Source organism: Chelonoidis abingdonii, chromosome 2 (genome assembly GCF_003597395.2).
Source record: "Chelonoidis abingdonii isolate Lonesome George chromosome 2, CheloAbing_2.0, whole genome shotgun sequence".
NCBI classification, from domain to species: Eukaryota; Metazoa; Chordata; order Testudines; family Testudinidae; genus Chelonoidis; species Chelonoidis abingdonii.
In genome coordinates, this window is record NC_133770.1 from 133,825,577 (window position 1) to 133,844,056 (window position 18,480).

The 18,480-nt window shown below is 44.0% G+C and overlaps 1 protein-coding gene across 1 annotated transcript in view; it reads right to left on the reverse strand.

Annotated features, from left to right (window-relative positions):
• Positions 1-1,869: 1,869 nt before the first annotated feature.
• Positions 1,870-18,480, reverse strand: part of SEMA5A (semaphorin 5A) — a 641,391-nt gene continuing 624,780 nt past the window's right edge. Inside the window, exons 20-22 of the mRNA XM_075062673.1 lie at positions 10,668-10,715; positions 7,257-7,468; positions 1,870-4,296 (exon numbers count right to left, since the gene is read on the reverse strand). Of these exons, the coding sequence (XP_074918774.1) occupies positions 4,177-4,296; positions 7,257-7,468; positions 10,668-10,715 (380 nt within the window). The 3' untranslated portion in view covers positions 1,870-4,176. The remainder of the gene's footprint in view (positions 4,297-7,256; positions 7,469-10,667; positions 10,716-18,480) is intronic.

The following is an 18,480-nucleotide window of genomic DNA, read 5'->3' on the forward strand; positions in this document are numbered from 1 at the left end:
TCTCCTGCTCTGTTATGAAAACTCAAACCCCAACCAAAACTCCCTTATTTTTATCTGAACCATACTGCTGTAGAAGCAGGCAATTGCAGATATCTGAAAAAAAGCTTTTACTAAAAGTAAGCTTAGATGAAAGTAAAGGACTTCAGATTCAAATTGAAGTACAAGATACAATCTGCAAGCATCGTAGTGGATTTTCCAAGCAACTGAGCAATATATTCCCATGTATCTCATATTGAATCAAGACCCAAATGTCTACACACACACACAGGTCTAATTTGAACTGTTGAATGAAAACATACTTTACAGCACCAGTCATTGCAATCTTCCTTTTTTCTTTTTGTACTGGTGTTACACAGAAAAAAAATTGCAGATTTAAGATGATATATTTTGGCCAGTTCTGGAGAAATTTTTATTTTAAACTTCAGTCTAGGTTTCATTTAAATGTAAGTACAAAATGAAAGAAAGTTTTAAAATGAATGTATTGAGCGAGCACCGGTATTTTAGAGATGGCCAATCCTGGCATTAGAAGTAATATAATATTTTATCCAGAACAGAGAACTATATCAGAGCCAAAAATCTCTGAGAGAACTGGAGGGAAATAAAGGGGTCAGGGACTTGAATTCCTCTCACAAGAAAAGAACAAGAGCCTAGGGCCAAATTTTCCCCTCATACAAATGCCCACTGGCTTACATGAGAATTGTATGCAAGTGTTAACAGGATTTCAAAAATTCAAACTTTTATGGTCTGAAAGAAAACAACCATTTTCTTGTGCATTTAGATGTCAGAAATCCACTTCACACCAAAATGTGTGTCCTACCAATTTTAGAGCAAAAACTTTTAAAGAAATGGTTAAAAAATTAAAAAGAAAATTTGACTGAGGGACTACTTTTGTATCTGGCCACCTTCAAGGCCAGGCTCCATTGATGCCATATGTGCAACTGTGCAGCTCTCAGAGGCAGAACAAATAGACACAATTAATACATTTTAAATACCTCTAAATTAACCAAAATACTTTTCAACACACAAAAATGTCACAGCTTTAAAGGCTGATCTGTCTCAGGATCTTCCAAGACTAGTCTCACTGGGAAACTTGGGATCTCCCCTTTCCAGTGATATGAAGATGCTATTTCTTACCCTGAGGAACATGAGATACAGACATAAAACCTTTTTGTGCTATAGGACTAATTATTGCCCCAGCTTGGGCCACAGGGTAATTTGGGGAAATACATTTCATATTTGAAAGAAACGAAGGAAACATTTCTCTGGCAGGTTGATTTTTTTTAAAAATGACATCACTTTGAAGCTGCTCAGCAATTTGGAATGTTTGAAATAGTCCTGTGGGAGATGGATTAGTGGGCAGAGTGTAGGAAGGCTAAATGCAGTTAATCATATGGCTTTGCAATTTATCCCATGGGTATTACCATCACAGATCTAATACAGTGACTGTATATAGAATGGCCAATAGATCTATATAGTTAGATATATACCACTCAAAAATATTGTAGAGTAAAACATGGACTCATTTCAGATAGTTTTAATAAAAACATTAAAATTCAAAAGATAGATACTTTAAATATTTTAAAAACTATGGGTCTAACAGCTAATACACTAAATTTAAAATACAGAAGCCAGACTAACACTGCTGTTAGCAGAGAAGCAAGGAAGAAAAGTGGGGTTTCTAGTTTTGTTTTTTGTTTGGTTCTGTTTGGTTTGCTTTTCAGGCAGTGGCAGCAATTCAGATTTTATTTTCTTTATGCTATTTAAATGAAGTGTTTTATTTTGCAGCAGCAGCAGCAGAGTGATGCTAATACCAAGCTGGTTATGATTTGGAAAGTTCCCCCTCCCCATTCCATTGAATTTTTTTGAGGCGGTTTCTTAGGAAACACATCAAAAGTACAGTATTACAATGGTAGTCAAAAGAGGATTAGTGCCACCACATTTTTTGGTGTGAACCTGTCTGAGGGTGGAGGATTTATTTTTAATTGACAGTTAAAATGAACACTGAAAATACTCCCGTGGAAGCACTTAGGAAACCAATCTTAATTATTTTCAAGGAACCTAAGTAAAATATGGTATTTGAACCTATTCTGATTCAAAAGTATTGCTCACTACAACATTTTATGAAGAATTAGTCCCATAATTAGTCTAGAAGCTAGCCATGTAAGAAAGGAGATAGTTCAGTGGTTTAAGCATTGGCCTGTTAAACCCAGGGGTAAGTTCAATCCTTGAAGGGGTTGTTTCATGATCAATGGCAAAAAATTTGTCTCTGGATTGGGCCTGCTGCCTCAGATCCTTAAGTGGCCCCCTCAAGGACTGAAATCATAACCCTAGGTTTAGCAGGTCAATGCTCAAACCACTGAGCTATTCCTCCCCCAACCCTGATACTCTATGATTCTAAATTCATACAGACCCTCACACAAAATTCTATGTTCCTTGACATTTTTTAATAGATTTGCCTTGCAGAATTTTGAACCATTACATTCTAACATTTGCCTTTGCAAACCTTTTCCCTTTGTGTCTAGCTATACTTTAATCTAAAGACCATAGGCTCTCCCATGTTGAAACATCTCCACTTTGCATTTTCTGCCTCCAACTCGCCCCTCTTTTGACATTTCTGATGTGATAATCTTGGTATGGTATATAGTTTAAAAACAGGCAATGATTTAACTCTTCTTATTCACTTTTTAATTTTGTTTAGGAAGTCTTTGAGAATAGCAATTAGAAACCTTTGAATTGTCCTTTTATGATATATACGGTTCAGCACTCTTGGATGAACAAATGTCCCACACCCTGCCATTTTCATGTCAATGGTACACCAGGAATTTCTCTTCCAAATATACAAATATTACAGATGTGGAGGGAGAAGAGGAGACCAAGAGAAGTTGGGCCATCATTTGAGGACTGCTACTGTTTCCTCACCTGCCCTTGCACAAGAATTTAAAAGTGACAGCTTAAAAAGCAGCTAGAATGTTAAATATTCACATCAATGGAGCCTCAAAGGAAGCCCACTTTAAACAACATTATTAATGGTCCTGGCACAGGTTGATTAGCATGGATCAGACACATCAAGAAAATGAAAACAATGCTTTTCATAACACATCTGGCACCTTTTTCTTCCTTTTGTTGTTGTTGTTTTCAAACAGGCATGTATAAACAAGGACTTGTGAGAAGAAAAGCAATTCTATTATTAGGCATATGTTCCCAAGAGTGTCAAGGAAAGGGTGTGGTGGATAAATCATGGTCCGGTTGTTTCTGCCACTCACTGGCATGTTTTTGGATGCTACAGCAGACTAGTCAAATGGGTTCCATATGCACACTCTGAGGAGAAGAGGTCTTTGGAATGCCATGAATCATGCAAGTCCGTACAGTACAGTAACATTAGGTTACTAACGACATGCAGACAATGTTCAAACGTAACCTCCCCAAAATAAAATAAACAAGATGAAGGCTTAAATTATCTCACAACTTGGAACCATCTACTCCTCAGATTTCCCTTTTTATCACAAGAAGCATATCTCTTGGTATATTCTGTTTGCTTCAAGATCTAAACAGCTGGAAAACTTCCAAGAGTTCCAGCTGAAACACTTCACAATCTAGGAAGATTAACTCTGGATTGTTGGAGTTACTACAAAATAACACTGTGCTGCCAAATTTCTCCTCATCATTTACTCAATATTCTATGAGCTTTTTTGGCAATATAATGTCAGGAAGACTCCTCAGAGGGCCCCACTGCTAGATGCAGAGTTTTCTCCTCAAACCCAATGGAAACAAGCAGACAATGTCCAAAAGGAAATAGAAGTCATATTCCTGGCACCCTCTTCCAAGGGGTTAGAGTCTTTTAAAAAGTGCAAGAAATTAGTTTGCAACATGTTAGAGAAATCTGACTGAACATTTATAAACACAAACAAAGTGATCTACTCCTCAGGATTCATTCCACTATGCCCAGCTACTAAATCTGCATTCCGTACTGCAGGCCAACCTTTCACTCTTGCAAAAGAGAACATCATGTCACATACAGGTGTTTGTTTTTTTGGCAGCAATGGGATACTGATGGCTTGGACTGTGCTTGAAATGTCTCCGAACTTCATCTCTGAAGCCTCAAACACATGAGCGGTCATGTAGCACAGGCTTTGGGGGATTGGGGAATTACCAGAGGCCAGAAAATACACAAATCCATTAGTACTCATCATAATTATTGAGATCTGTAAAATAGGCATTAGAATAGGTCTTTGCAGTAAGATGTGGATTGAAGTATTTGTTTCTCTCCTCCAAGATCAGGTTGTTTTTGTTAAATGCCTAGAAAAAGAATAGCAAAATGTATCATTTTACTAAGATAAGTTTAGTGGACAAACCTCCAGGGTCACAGATTCAAACAACAATGCAACCAGAGTGTCCCTGAAATACATATGTTTACTACAAAACTCTGCATTTGTATCCATATATGTGTTACAATGAAGCCCTTAACTACATGATCCCATACAATATTGTTCCAATACAACAATATAACCTTATAGGTTTTTTTTTTCCAATCTAAGATAATCACATGTAGGTTTTTATACTATATATTCTTCTTTCTTACAGTATTTTCATTGTCAAAATGGTTCTGTACAGCTTCGTTGCCTTAGACTTTTTATATAATTTCCCTCTAGATTACGCATTCCTTAATTTTGAGTGAAAATTTTTGAAGAACATCTAAGTGATTTAGGAATATAAATTCCATTTTCAAAAGAGATTTAGGCATTTTAGAGTCAGATTTTCAAACGTATTTAGGCACTTAAACATGCAGATAGGTGCTTAGTGGATTTTCAAAAATACCTAAATAGAATACCCCACTGATTGCAAAGTATAATCTCTCTTTCCTAATTTCCTAGATTTTTTATTTAAGAAACAAATGGAAAAAGCGAAAAAGAAAAAGATTAACTATCCAGGACTTCACAAACGCTTCAGAAAATTTTGCTATAGCAAATAAATTCAATAATCTGAATGTATTTGGCTAGATAGCAAAGAAATGCCCAATCTTGCATACTTCAGGAATTTTGGAATAGGAAGCTGTTCTAAATCGTTATAAGTAGACTTGTCATGATTAGATTTGTTATAGGTAGATACTGGTAAATGTCAATTTCATCATACACATAGAGATAAACAATATTTCCACTGATGATCATCAAATTTCAGCGTACGTCTATACTACTCGCCGCATGGGCGGGTAGCAATCAATCTACTGGGATTGATTTATCGCATGTAGTGTAGATGACATAAATCGATCCCCGATCGCTCTCCCGTTGACTGCTGAACTCTAGCTTGGTGAGAGGCGGAAGCAAAGTCGACGGGGGAGCAGCAGCCGTCGATCCCGTGCCGCAGGGATGCAAAGTAAGTGATTCTAAGTCGATCTAAGATACATCGACTTCAGCTACGCTATTCTCATAGCTGAAATTGTGTATCTTAGATTGATCCCCCCCATGTAGACCAGGTCTTAGACAGGCAAAGTAAGAAAAAATGTTGATTCAGAATTTATTAGATAAGGATATTTACTTTATGTGTTTTAACATGTGATGTTGACACTTGATATTTTAACAGTTATAAAGCTTCAACTTTTAGAATCTTGAAATCTAATGTCATTGTCTGTCCCTCTCCCATTCCCAGATCTCCCTCCATAATTTCCCCAAACTGTGAAAATTTAAATTGCTAAAACCAAAAAATACTTAAAACTCACAATTTTGCACATCTGTGAAAATTTAAATAGAGAAAACTCTAAAAAATGCTTAAAAATAAACATTGACATTATCTATTGAAACTACATAAAATAAAAATTGAATTCTGCAAAGCCTAGATATAAGAGGTGAAATATTACAGAGGAATTTATAATCTATGGCAATGTAGTGTAGATATCATGCCAGATTCTCAGCTGGTACAAATTTATGCAGCTTGATTCACACTGTGTTATGCAGATCAACACCAGTTGAAGATCTGACCCATCACACATTTGGTTCAAATATTATAAGGCAGAAGGGACCATTGTGATCATTTAGTCTGACCTCTTGCATAACACAGGCCACAGAACTTCCCTGAATTAATTCTTGTTCGAACTACAGCATATCTTATCGAAAAACATCGAATCTTCATTTAAAAAATTGCCAGTGATGGAGAATCCACCACAAGGCTTGGGTAAATTGTTCCAAAGATTAACTACCTTCCCTGTTAAAAATATGCAATTTATTTCCATCTGAATTTATCTAGCTCCAACTTCAAGCCATTGGATCTTATTAAAGCTTTGTCTGTTGAACTGAAAAGTCCATTATCAAATTTTTGTTCCCCATGTAGGTACTTATAGACTGTGATCAAGTCACTCCTTAACCTTCTCTTCGTGGCTCTTCTCTTAAACTTTCAAATTTATCCACACTCTTTCTGAACTGTGGACTTCAGTGCCAAATACGGAGGTAATATAGCCTCTCTACTCCAACTCTATATTCTCTATTTTATATATCCAATGGTCATATTAGCCCTTTTGGCCACAGTGTCGGACTGGAAGCTCATGTTCAGGTGATTACCCAGCATGAATGTCAAGTTCCTTTTAGAGTCACTGCTTCCCAGGATTCAGTCCCCCATTCTGTAAGTAAGAGCTACACTCTTTGTATTAAGATGTATAAATTCACATTTGGCCTTATTAAAGCATGTATTTGTTTGCTTGAGCAATCTGGATCATTTTGTATCTTTGTCCTCTTCATTATTTACATTTCCCTTAATCTTTGTCATCTGCAAACTTTGTCTGTGATAATTTTATGTTTTCTTGAAAGTCACTGTTCACCAGCTAAATCACACACATATAATGAGAAGGAGATCAGAAGCTTTTGCTGCCTGCTATGTGAACTAAAGGAAAGTCTCCATTAGGTACCACTATGATTTTTGAGGTCCAAATCTACTTTTTAAACCAGATACTGGAGGACGATACACTTGAGCAATAGTCTGATTTCTTTCAACAAAGGTCAGTGGTGCACAAATTGTACATCCCAGCCAATGCATGATAATATCTTCAGTGTAATATAGGCTGGTGTGATAAGAAATCTATAATTATTACACTACAAATATGAATTTAATTTAGTTATTCAAACATCTGTATTTGTATATTTAATATTTGTATGATCTTGAGTCCACCTTTCACTGTAAAAATGTATCATTAGAATTCCTTTGGTACACTGTAATTACTGTATACAGTTATACATAGCTACACATTACAGACAACTCTATCCATTGCTTACCTTGATGGCTTCTACAGAATCATATTTGTCCAGTTTGTTGATATGATTAGTGATACTGGTATTAAGAGGAGCTGGCGACACTGGATGGATAACAGTTGCATCATGGGATTGCTGCTGATATCGTTGGCAGTAAGTATAAACAAGCAGTGTAAGGAGGCAGCCAAGTATAGAACTGCTCAAGCCCACTGCAATCATGTGGAACATGTTAAACTCTGAAGAACGGATAGCAAAAGACAGCATTACCTTTAAGGCAGTCACAATCAGAGTTTTGAAACATTTGAAAAAAACACAAACAGGTGCTTTGATCCAGAAGGGAATAAAGTATCTCATGGAGTTATGCATTTCTTGGAAATGTCAATCGTCAAGATTTTTACTTGTAATTGAAAATACATTGCATATCCCTAGAGATCACTATCAGCATCTTATATCACCACATCTGTAGCACTGTAATATTGATTATGGCTGGGTTTTCAAAAGGAGTTAGGTGCCCAACTTCGATTGAAATTAATTGCATTTCTTTAAGTATTTTGAAAATCTCTGCCTAAATTCAGTTCTGTAAATTGTACTGCAAAGTATCCAACATTGCCATTTCCATTTTCATGTAGTATTTTTAAAAGATATATTATCTACCCTAATTCATTTTGATTGAATCAAATCATCTCCTTGAATGTTGGTCTTCTAATTATTTCTGTTATACTCAGTGACTAGTAGGGACAATTTAGAACAAAAGAACTAAGCTGAAATCCAAGTAAGTTTAATCAAAACCAATAAAAGACACCTAATCCTGCTCTCCTAAAAGGCTCTGGAAGTCTCCTTTATCTGGTGCTTTCTTCCAGGGGCAATGGCCTGGTGCTTTTCAAACACCCCATTCATCTCCTGGTGGGCCCTCTCACTCTTCCTATATCTTCAATGTGTGGCCAAGTTGCTCACTTCCCTACCCTGCATAATTATTTTTGTAAGTGGGGGTGGGAGGGGGAGTATTAGCACTGTAGGGAGAACAGGGGAACAAGGATTTCCCAATGTCCAATATACGCTGAAGCATCTCAGCCTGAGAGTTCAAGAGAAGTGTAATGTACAGCAGTATAAGCAGGAATCTTTCCACTTGCTCTGCCCCCAGACAATATTGGGGGATCTGTAGAGTAGTGCCCCCCCCCAAAGAAGTAAAATTGGGAAGCAAGCCCAAGGCTTGAAAATCTGGGAGGGAGCCAGATGCTCATTCCCTGATGCCATTGAGGGGTGAGAGACAGCAGGAGGCACACACACACAGATGGACAGACACACACACACACATACCAGAAGTTGGCACCAGCTACTTGATCAATCAGAGGTAAGTGAATTACATTGCCTTGCACCACTTTTTCAAAGATAGAGCTGTGTTTGTTTGGTGTGGTGAATGAAGGGATAACAACAAGTAGTTCAAATTTTTATCCTGATTACCCAGCTTAGTTTTATACAAACTGACATTTGATTGACTAAAAGTGCCCAAATGATGGATTACAGGCCTAGATCCTCAAAAGTATTTAGGTGCTTAACTCTCATTGATTATAATTAAGGCTAAGATTTTGTCATGGGTATTTTTAGTAAAACTCATGACAGGTCACAGGAAATAAATAAAAATTCAAAGAAGCCTGTGACCTGTCCCTGACTTTTACTAAAAATATCCCTGACAAATTGGGAAGGGAGGAGGATCCAGCAACCACAGCTGCTGGGGCTCTGGGGTTCCCCCCACCGCCCTTGGTGGCTGAGAAGCTGTGGGGTTCCCACATTGCCAATAGTGGTTGGCAGCTGCAAGGGAGGGCTCTGCCGCTTGTGGTGGCTTGGCAGCTGCGAAGGGGCCCCAAACCATGCCCAAGGGCTGGGAGCTCCAGGGAACCACCATCCTCTGTGATGGTTGAGAGGTCCGGGGGCCCCTGGGTGGCTGGGAGCTGCAGCGGGGCTGCCAACTGCCAGCTCCAGCCCTGCTGCCCCAGGGCTGAAGTGGAAAATGTCACGGAGGACTCTGGAAGTCACGGATTCCGTGACTTCTGTACACAATTGTAGCCTTAATCGTAATGGGACATATGTGTCTCAAAATCTGGGCCATAGTGTCTCTGCTGAAAATTGGGTAGTAGCACTGGAATATAGAAAGGGATATTCATAGGGGCCCTATTTTCAGCAGGCACATAAATCTGTACTTATATGCCTCAAACAAGTTTTAGGTGCCTAAATGTGGATTTAAGTGGCTAACTTGGGTACTAATATATGTAAAGTGGCCCATGAATCACTTTCTATCTTTTGGCAAAAGTTTTCCCCAGACACAGAACTTGGTAAAAAGTGAGGAAGCCAGAAAACAATCAATTCAGAGTGAATCTCAGAGCACAACACATTGTGCACACTGATGACTTCACTTTTTCCCATTGAACTCACTCCCCTTTCCTTTAATGAAAAATTGCTTCCATTGTACATAAGAATGCTAGAATCAGCCAGAGCTTTGATTGTGGCTAAATACTTAGTAGGTGCAATTATTATAAACTAAAATAAAGTATTATTTTATTTTTACATTTTTTAACAATAATTTCTCTTCCTGCTCAGGACCTGTTTTGCTAACGTTGTGGTTGTTTTGCAGGGGATTTTTTATTTTGTTTGTTTTGTTTTTGGCAGCTTGCCTGATAATGAGCTATAGATACAGTCTAAGACATTAAATGGGTGACTAAGGCCATGGCTACACTGGCACTTTACAGCGCTGCAACTGGGGTGTGAAAAAACACCCCCCTGAGCGCTGCAAGATGCAGCGCTGTAAAGTGTCAGTGTAATCAGGGCGGCAGCTCTGGGAAAGCGGCTCCCAGCGCTGCACGCTACACCCATAAGGGATGTGGTTTACAAGCAGCGCTGGGAGAGCTCTCTCCCAGCGCTGCGGCTTTGACTACACTCACACTTCAAAGCGCTGCCGCGGCAGCGCTCCCGCAGCGCTGCCGGGGCAGCGCTTTGAAATGTCTAATGTAGCCATGGCCTGAGATGACTCATGGTTGTTCATTTGACTCCCAAGTGTGGATAGTGAAGTTATTATCCTGGATTGGGTGCAGTGACTTTCCGGATTTTTGATCTGCAAGTAACTTGCTTATAATAGGGCTTTCTACTGCAGAGAGCAGGGTGATTGCCTTGGAGGAGGCAAGAAGGAGAGAGTAAGAACTTCAGGTACCATGCTGTTGACTCAAAGGTAGCCAGTGGCAGTCAGATATTTAATGAGGAAGCTTCTGGTAACTACAGTCTGTTTTTCTCAGAAAATGTAAGTAATGAGTATATGGAATTTGAAGGTAGAGTAAATGAGAAGGGAGCAAGAGATGAAACAAATGGAGAAAAATAGGAATCAATTATACCATTTAAAAAAAAAAAACAGGTAAAGATTCTGCTACAGAAAAATGAAAAACTTACCACCACATAGTTTTTCTTCTATGATGCTAGATCTTGCTACTGATATTTCTAGAAAAACAAATAATGTAATTACAATGTGTAGATAAAACATAGCAAAGACATACTAAATTGAGAATAAGATTTTTTTAAAATTTATTTCACCATATTCATTCCAGGTTAGAGCTGTGAGAGAAGATTACCCTCCCCCTGCCCCTCAGTCAAAACTGGCCAACTCCCCTAAACAAATCTTCACTCTTAGTTCCATGAAAAAAAACATTAAACATTACTCATTTTTGTCTCAAAAGTCTCAAGAGTTAAACAAATAGCAGATACTGAGGTAGGAAACTTCTTTAACTGGCAAGCCACTTCTCTCCCACAAAATGGTGAGTTTCTGAAATGGGAAAATGGAAAAAAAGATCACAGTCTAGTTCAAGGGTGCAATAATGTTATTTTAGCATGAAGACCCATGTCTACTGGTGAAAATATCGAAGTTTCATCTGACATCAGTGTGACCTATGAGACCTTCATTGCCCACTGACAAAAGTGTTTGCTGTCATGTAACAGCAACTGCAATCAAGCCCGACAAACTCACTATACCTAACACATTGCTGCCATGGTATTTATCTATAAAGAATGTCATGTAAGGTATCAAATGAAAACTTATATCATACTGGTCATCATAATCACTGTGTGATGTAACAATTAAAAAGTTGTAGATATGTACTAAAAAATATGCTCAAACCATGAAACCAGGCAGCGTTTGGTAAGCAAGTTTTTCCCAGACAAAGGAATGTTGATTTGCCTGTCTGCCTATGTCTCAAATGTAAATAGATCAGGGTAGGCCAAAGACAATGAGAATCAAATTTGCATCTGAAATCAATCAGAAAAACAAATTATCAAGAGGACAACCTGTTCCAAAGGCATCGTCCATGAAGAATCTTGGCTGTCAGATGAAGCGCCTGCAGGCTGTGACTGAGGAGGAAGATGTGGTCCTGAGAGATCACATCTCCCTCCAGCAGGAGTAGCAGTCTGACCGATAGTGCTAGAACCAGCCGAGAACCAGTGTTGTTGGGACCCTGCTGGGGCGATAAGTATAAGCCATGAATTCTGTTAACATGACGGGCCAAAGGGTAGCACTGAAAATGGAAGTGGGATCTATTTACCATGAACTTGAGGAAAATTTGATGGTTCTGATGAATTGCTATGTGAAAATATGCATCCTTTAAGTCAAGGGCAGCATATCCGTCTCCCAGGTCCAGTGAAGGAATAATGGAGGCCAGAGTGACCATCCAGAAGTTTGTTTTCTTTAAAAGCTACATGAGCTTTGTTAGATCTAAAATAGGCCTGAGACCCTCTTTTGCTTTCCAGCTTAGGAAGTAGCAAGAAACAGGGAAACTTCCTCTACATTCCCCACAAGTCAGAGGAATTGCACCTCGTGCAGTAGAATGACCTCAGGAGAGTGGTCCCTGATAACAGACAGGGAAGGGCGGTGGGAGTGGGAACAGAAACAAACTGAAAGGTATATCCCACTTCCACTGTGCTTAAGACCCGATGATCCACGGTGATGCAGGACCAAGCATTTAGGAAATGGGATAGATGACAGGCAAATATAGGGATGGGAAAAGATGGCACTGTTGGGACTGGTAGTATGACCTCGACCAATGTGTCAAAATGCTTGTTTGGAGGACCCATCTTGTCTAGATGAACTGGCAGTTGCAGAGGAGGAGAGAGATACCCGACACTTCTTGTAACCTCTGCCCTTCTTTCTGGATAGGTCCTGGATACAAAGCATGAAAACTGGATACATGGAGGACTGCTGTGGGCAAAATAGCTTAATTTTTGCTATTAGTGTATAAATACCCAGCGGCTTAAAGGTCGCTCTTGAATCCTTGGGACTATGCAGCCTCTCATCAACTTTCTCAGAAAAGAGTGAAGAATCCACAGATAGGAGGTATTGAAAGGTCTGTTGAACTTCTGGGGGAAACCAGACAACTGCAGCCATGAACACTGCTGTATAGTAATGGCCAAAGCCATGGCTGAGCTGCAGTCAGATGCATCTAAGATGATCACTAATTTGCCGCCTTCTACCACTGTGTAGAATTCTTGTCTTTAAAATATTATCCCACAGGCTAACATTGTAATGATCCAATTATGTCTTTTGGTTTATAGTTCGGAATAGGAGACCTCAGGTAGAACAAAGCTTCCTACCAAACTGGTTTAGCTTTTTGGCGTCTTTTCTCTTTGGCATTGAAATCTACCTATCTAGTGTGTTATGCTCATTTTGCAATTTTTGTTTATTTACTAAATTAATCTGCTTTGATCTGTTGGCTGTCCTGAGGGTTGGCAAAAAGCTGTCATCTGTCTCCACAGTGAGGTAGCGGGCGAATTTCAATTAGTTTACTTTGGACAGTTCTTGGTGCAGCGCAAGACAATACAATTTGGGTTTACCCTCCAGAGGGGGAGTACACTTGAATGCTGGGCAATTCCCTGGCTGAAAACCTTCCCATGCAATAGTGATTTCAGTGTCTCTGTCTGTAAGGAGGCGCCCTGGCTCCCCGTCGCACCTGAGGGGAACGAGCCAGAACAAGCACCCCCATGGGCGGAGCCACTACCGCCTGTTCCCGCCCCCCGGAAGTCAAGGGGCGGGGCAGGAAGTATAAGAGCCAGGGCTCAGAGCTCAGTTCAGCACCGGCCGCTGAGCAGGATGGACGTGGAGGCCCGAGCTCCCGCTCGGCCCAGCCTACCTCAGGCCCACTATCCAGAAGAGCGCTGGCCGGAGCTGCCCCGGGCCCACTATCCAGAGGAGCATTGGCCGGACCTGCCCCACGCCAGGTACCCCGAGGAACCCCAGCCGCAACGACCCTGTGCCGGCTATCCGGAGGAACCACCGGACCCTACTGCTGCCCAGGTCTCCGAGGAACCCATGGTCTGGGACCCACTGACAGACGTCGAGGAAGGACAGGTACCAGGAGCAGGGGAGATTGGAAGTAGCCCGGGGGCGGCTGACCACAGTCAGGCCGCAGAGGGCCCCGAGCCTATGGTCGTGTGTATCAGCCATGATCCCTACCGATCACCCAGTCAGTGTGTTTCGGAGCGGATCCCCACTGACAGCCGCTACTAGGGCCCCCGGCTGGAACGCAGAGGAGTGGGTGGGACTGCGTTCCCCCTGCCACCTGTAACCGGGTGGCAGTATCCCCCTTCACCCAGAGCTACAGTTGTTTGCTGCTCTGCCCTGCTACAAAGGGTCAGAGCCCCTGAACTGTTTGCTGCTCTGCCCTGCTACAAAGGGTCAGAGCCCCCCCTGAACTGTTTGTTGCTCTGCCCTGCTGCAAAGGGTCAGAGCCCCCTGAACTGTTTGTTGCTCTGTCCTGCTCCAAAGGGCCAGAGCCCCTGAACTGGTTGCTGCCCCGCCCTGCCTGAGGGCTTGGGCTATAGACTCTGTTTGCTCAGCCCCTGAGCTGAGCCTGATTGTTTGCTGCCCTGCCCTGCCTGAGGGCCAGGGCCTATAGACTGCTATTTGCTCAGGCCTCGAGTACGGGAGCGGAGCCGGAGCCATCCGGCCGCCTGGAAGGAGGCGCCCTGGCTCCCTGTTGCACCTGAGGGGACGGGCCCCGAAAGCACCGGCTTACACTGTCCTTCTGCAGCTGGGTGTGTCCCTCCCTGTGTGTGTGCTGGAGGAGGCTTGTGAGCCTGGCACAGTAGGACAGATTGAGGGGGCCCAGCCTGGTGGAACAGGTAGTCTCAGTGGTACCCCAGGACATCAGGTGGCACCCTGTCACAGACCACAAGTCTAGCTGAATATCCAGTGCTTCCTCCGGCTGGATATCCAGAGCTACATCCATCCTCCTTAAGTATTGATGGGCTTTGTAATAATCAGGTGGGGGAGAAGTGGTCTCCAATACAACTGTCTCATCTGGTGATGAGAAAGAGGAATCCAACTGTGATGAGGTAGAGCTTCCTCTAATTCCTCTATAGGCAGATCTGCTGAAGGGACTTCCTCTTGCTTAGTACCAGACTCAGTACTAAGAGAGGACACTTGCTGTTTCTAATGTGGCTACTCCTCATTCATATCCAAAGCAGTAGAATGAGCGGGATGGGGAGACCTGGAGGCCAGCTGGAAACCCCAAGGGTTCCAGAATAGCCATGGATATGGGCCTGGGACCCAATTATGTCTGGGCCGTTAGTCTTTTGTGAAGCTCCAGTAGGTACCAGGTTTTGCAGGTACCCAAAGATACATGCTGTATGCAACTAGGTAGTGACAAAAACCATCCTCAGAATCTGATGACAAATCTACTTCCTCTGACCAAGGGGGAGTCGAATCTGTTGGCACTGGAGTGGCACCTGCCTGGCATGGTATAAGGGGAGCTGCGCGCTCCTCCCACCCTCAGTTTCTTCTTGCCAGACAACTTCAGCAGTGGGGAAGGAGGGAGGGATGTGGAATAGACATGAGCAACACATCTCGAAGAACACCAGTTATGGAAAATGTAACTGTTTTTTCTTCTTCGAGTGATTGCTCATGTGTATTCCACAGTAGGTGATTCCAACCTGTATCTGCTGGAGGTGGGAAGGAGTTCATAAGTTCTCAGGATGGAGTACCGACCTGCCGAACCTGGCATCATCCCTGGTTTGGGAGCCTATTGCATAATGCAAGGTGAATGTGTGAACTGAAGATTACGTGGCAGCCCTACAAATGTCCTGAAGAGGGATGTGGGCCACAAAGGCAGACGACGAGGCCTGTGCCCGCGTCGAATGTGCCCTAACTATAGGCGGTGGGAAAACACCCGCCAGCTCATAACAGGAGCAGATGCACAAGGTGATCCAGTTGGACAGCCGCTGAGTGGAAATCGGCTGGCCTCTCACATGCTCAGCTGAGGTGACAAACAGCTGCAAGGACTTTCTGAATGGCTTGATTCACTTGAGGTAGAATGACAGAGCCTGCCTCACATCGAGCGTGTGGAGGCAAAGTTCCTCATTAGTTGCGTGAGGTTTGGGGCAAAGGACTAGTAGAAAAATGTCCTGACCCATGTGGTAGGCGGAGACCACCTTCGGGAGGAACGCGGGGTGTGAGCAGAGCTGGACCTTGTCCTTATGAAACACAGTATACGGCGACTCCGTGGTCAGGGTCCTGAGCTCTGAGACCCGCCTGGCCGACGTGATAGCAACCAGGAAGGCCAGCTTCCATGAGAGGTGAGACCAGGAACACATGGCCAGCGGCTCAAACAGGGGTCCCGTAAGATGGGCCAGCACCAGATTTAGGTTCCACTGCAGGACCAGAGAATTAGAATAAGGGTAAAGCCAGTCCAAACCCTTAAGGAACTGGCTGGTCATAGCATGAGAGAACACAGTGTTTCCTTGCACTGGGGGATGGAAAATCAATATGGCTACCAGATGCACCCTGACTGACCAGGGCGCCAGGCCCTGGGCCCTCAGGTGGAGGAGGTAAGCTGGATCAGGGCGGCTGTTGGGGATACACCTTGGTCCGTTGCCCACCTAGCAAAACGAAACCACTTTGCCATGTAGGAACGGCAAGTGGAGGGCCGCCTACTCTCAAGGAGGACATGCTGAACTGAAGCTGAGCATGTCCTCTCCTTGTCACCTAGCCACTGAGCAGCCACACCATGAGGTGAAAAGCTTTCAGGCTGGGGTGGAAGAGATGGGTCTGGTCCTGAAAGAGCAGGTCCGGGCGGAGCGGAATGGCCATGGCAGAGCCACTGCCAGGCCCAAGGGGTCCCGTACCAGTGCTGCTTGGGCCACGCCGGGGCAATGAGGAGGACCCTGGCCTTGTCTGTCTTTATTTTCTCTACGACCCTGCTGATCAGTGGGAATGGAGGAAGGCATATAGGAGTGGGCCAGACCAGGGCAGGATAAAGGCATCAGAGATAGTGCCCCTCCCCAGTCACTCCCTGAGCAGAACCGGAGGCATCGTCGGTTCTGTTGGGTCACTAATAGGTCCACCTGGGGAGTTCCCCACCTCTGGAAAAGTTGGAGGGCCACTTCTGGGTGTAGGGACCACTCATGTTGAGAGGAAAAGTCCCTGCTCAAGCGATCCGCCCTCATGTTCCGGGTGCCCGGTAGGTGAAAGGCTTTTAGGTGGATGTCATGGGTTATACAGATCTCCCACAGACCGAGGGTTTCGTGGCAGAGGGCGGAGGATCGGGCCCTGCCTTGCCTGTTGATATAGAACATCAAGGCCATGTTGTCTGTGAGAATCCTGACTACTTTGCCCTTCAGGTGCGAGCGGAAGGCTGTATATGCCAGCCGCACCGCCCTGAGTTCCTTGACGTCTATGTGAAGGGTCAGGTCTTACGAAGACCACAGGCCTTGGGTCTAAAAATTCCCCACATGGGCTCTCCAACCCAGGTCCGATGCATCAGACACCAGCTCCATGGACAGGGCCTTGTCCCTGAATGGGACCCCTTGGAGCATGTTGCTTGGGGTGGACCATCACCATAAGGAGGCAGTCACCAAGTTTGGCATGGTGAGGACCTTGTCCAACCTGTCCGTGGCTTGGGAGAACAGCAAGGCCAGCCCGAGCTGGAGGGGCCTCATCCTGAGCCTGGCGTGGTGGACCAAATACGTGCACACCAACATGTGACCTAGTAGCTGTAGGCAGGACCTGGATGTCATCACCAGGAACCTTACAATCGAGTCCACGAGCGCTTTCAGTGTCTCAAACCTGTCTAGGGGGAGAGAGGCCCTGGTTGACATTGCATCCAGGAGTGCCAAGATAAACTCTATGTGTTGGACCGGGACTAATGTGGACTCGGTGTTGTTTACCAACAGGCCCAGGGCGGTGCATGTGGACAGGAGAAGTGCCACATGATCCCTCACCTGAGACTGGAAGGTGCTCTTGACCAGCCAGTTGCTCAGATAGGGGAATATCAGGACCCCCCGGTGCCTGAGATAGGCTGCTACTATCAACATGCACTTTGTAAAGACCCTGCGGGCAGTGGACAGACCAAATGGGAGGACCGTGAATTGGTAGTGATTCTGTCCAACTACAAAATGGAGGAAGTGTCCTGTAGATCGAGGGCTGCATGCAATCCCTGGGATCCAGGGAGGGGATGATGAAGGCCAGGGAAACCATTTTACCAAGTACTGGTTCAGATCTCGCAGGTCCAGTATGGGTCTGAGCCCCCCTTTGGCCTTCGGGATAAGGAAATGTCGGGAGTAATACCCCTGGCCCAGGAACTCCTTGGGCACTGCCTCTATTGCTCCTAGTTCTAGGAGCCTCCTGACCTCCTGCTCAAGCAGAGCCTCGTGCGATGGGTCCCCGAAGAGGGATGGGGCAGGGGGCGGTTGGGCGAGTAGGAGGTAAACTGGAGGTTGTAACCTCGGGAGATGGTGTTGAGGACCCAACAGTCCGAGGTGAGCCGCGACCATTTCGAGAGGAATGCACACAACCGATTGGAGAAAGGGAGCTTTATTGGGGGTGGATCCCCGCTGAAAACTGGCAGGGTACCCGAGCATCCCGTCAAAAATGCTTTTTACCCGCCTGCTTGCCCTTAGAGGACCCAGGCTGGGGGGCAGACCGATTTTGTCTTTGCAGGCGTTTCTTACAGTCCTGTTGCTTCTTAAGGGCAGCCTTGTATTTCGGGAGGGTGGCGTGAGCGGGAGCCTGCCGTGTCTTGAACTTGGGTTTTGCCAGAGGAGGGACATAGATGCCCAGGGCCTGGAGGGTCGTGTGGGAGTCTTTCATGCCGTGCAGCCTTGTGTCCATTTCCTCCACAAACAATGCCTTCCCATTAAAAGGGAGATCCTGCATCAGCAACTGCGCTTCGCTGGATAGCCCAGAGAGCAGAAGCCAGGATGCCTGTCTCATGGACATCGCCAA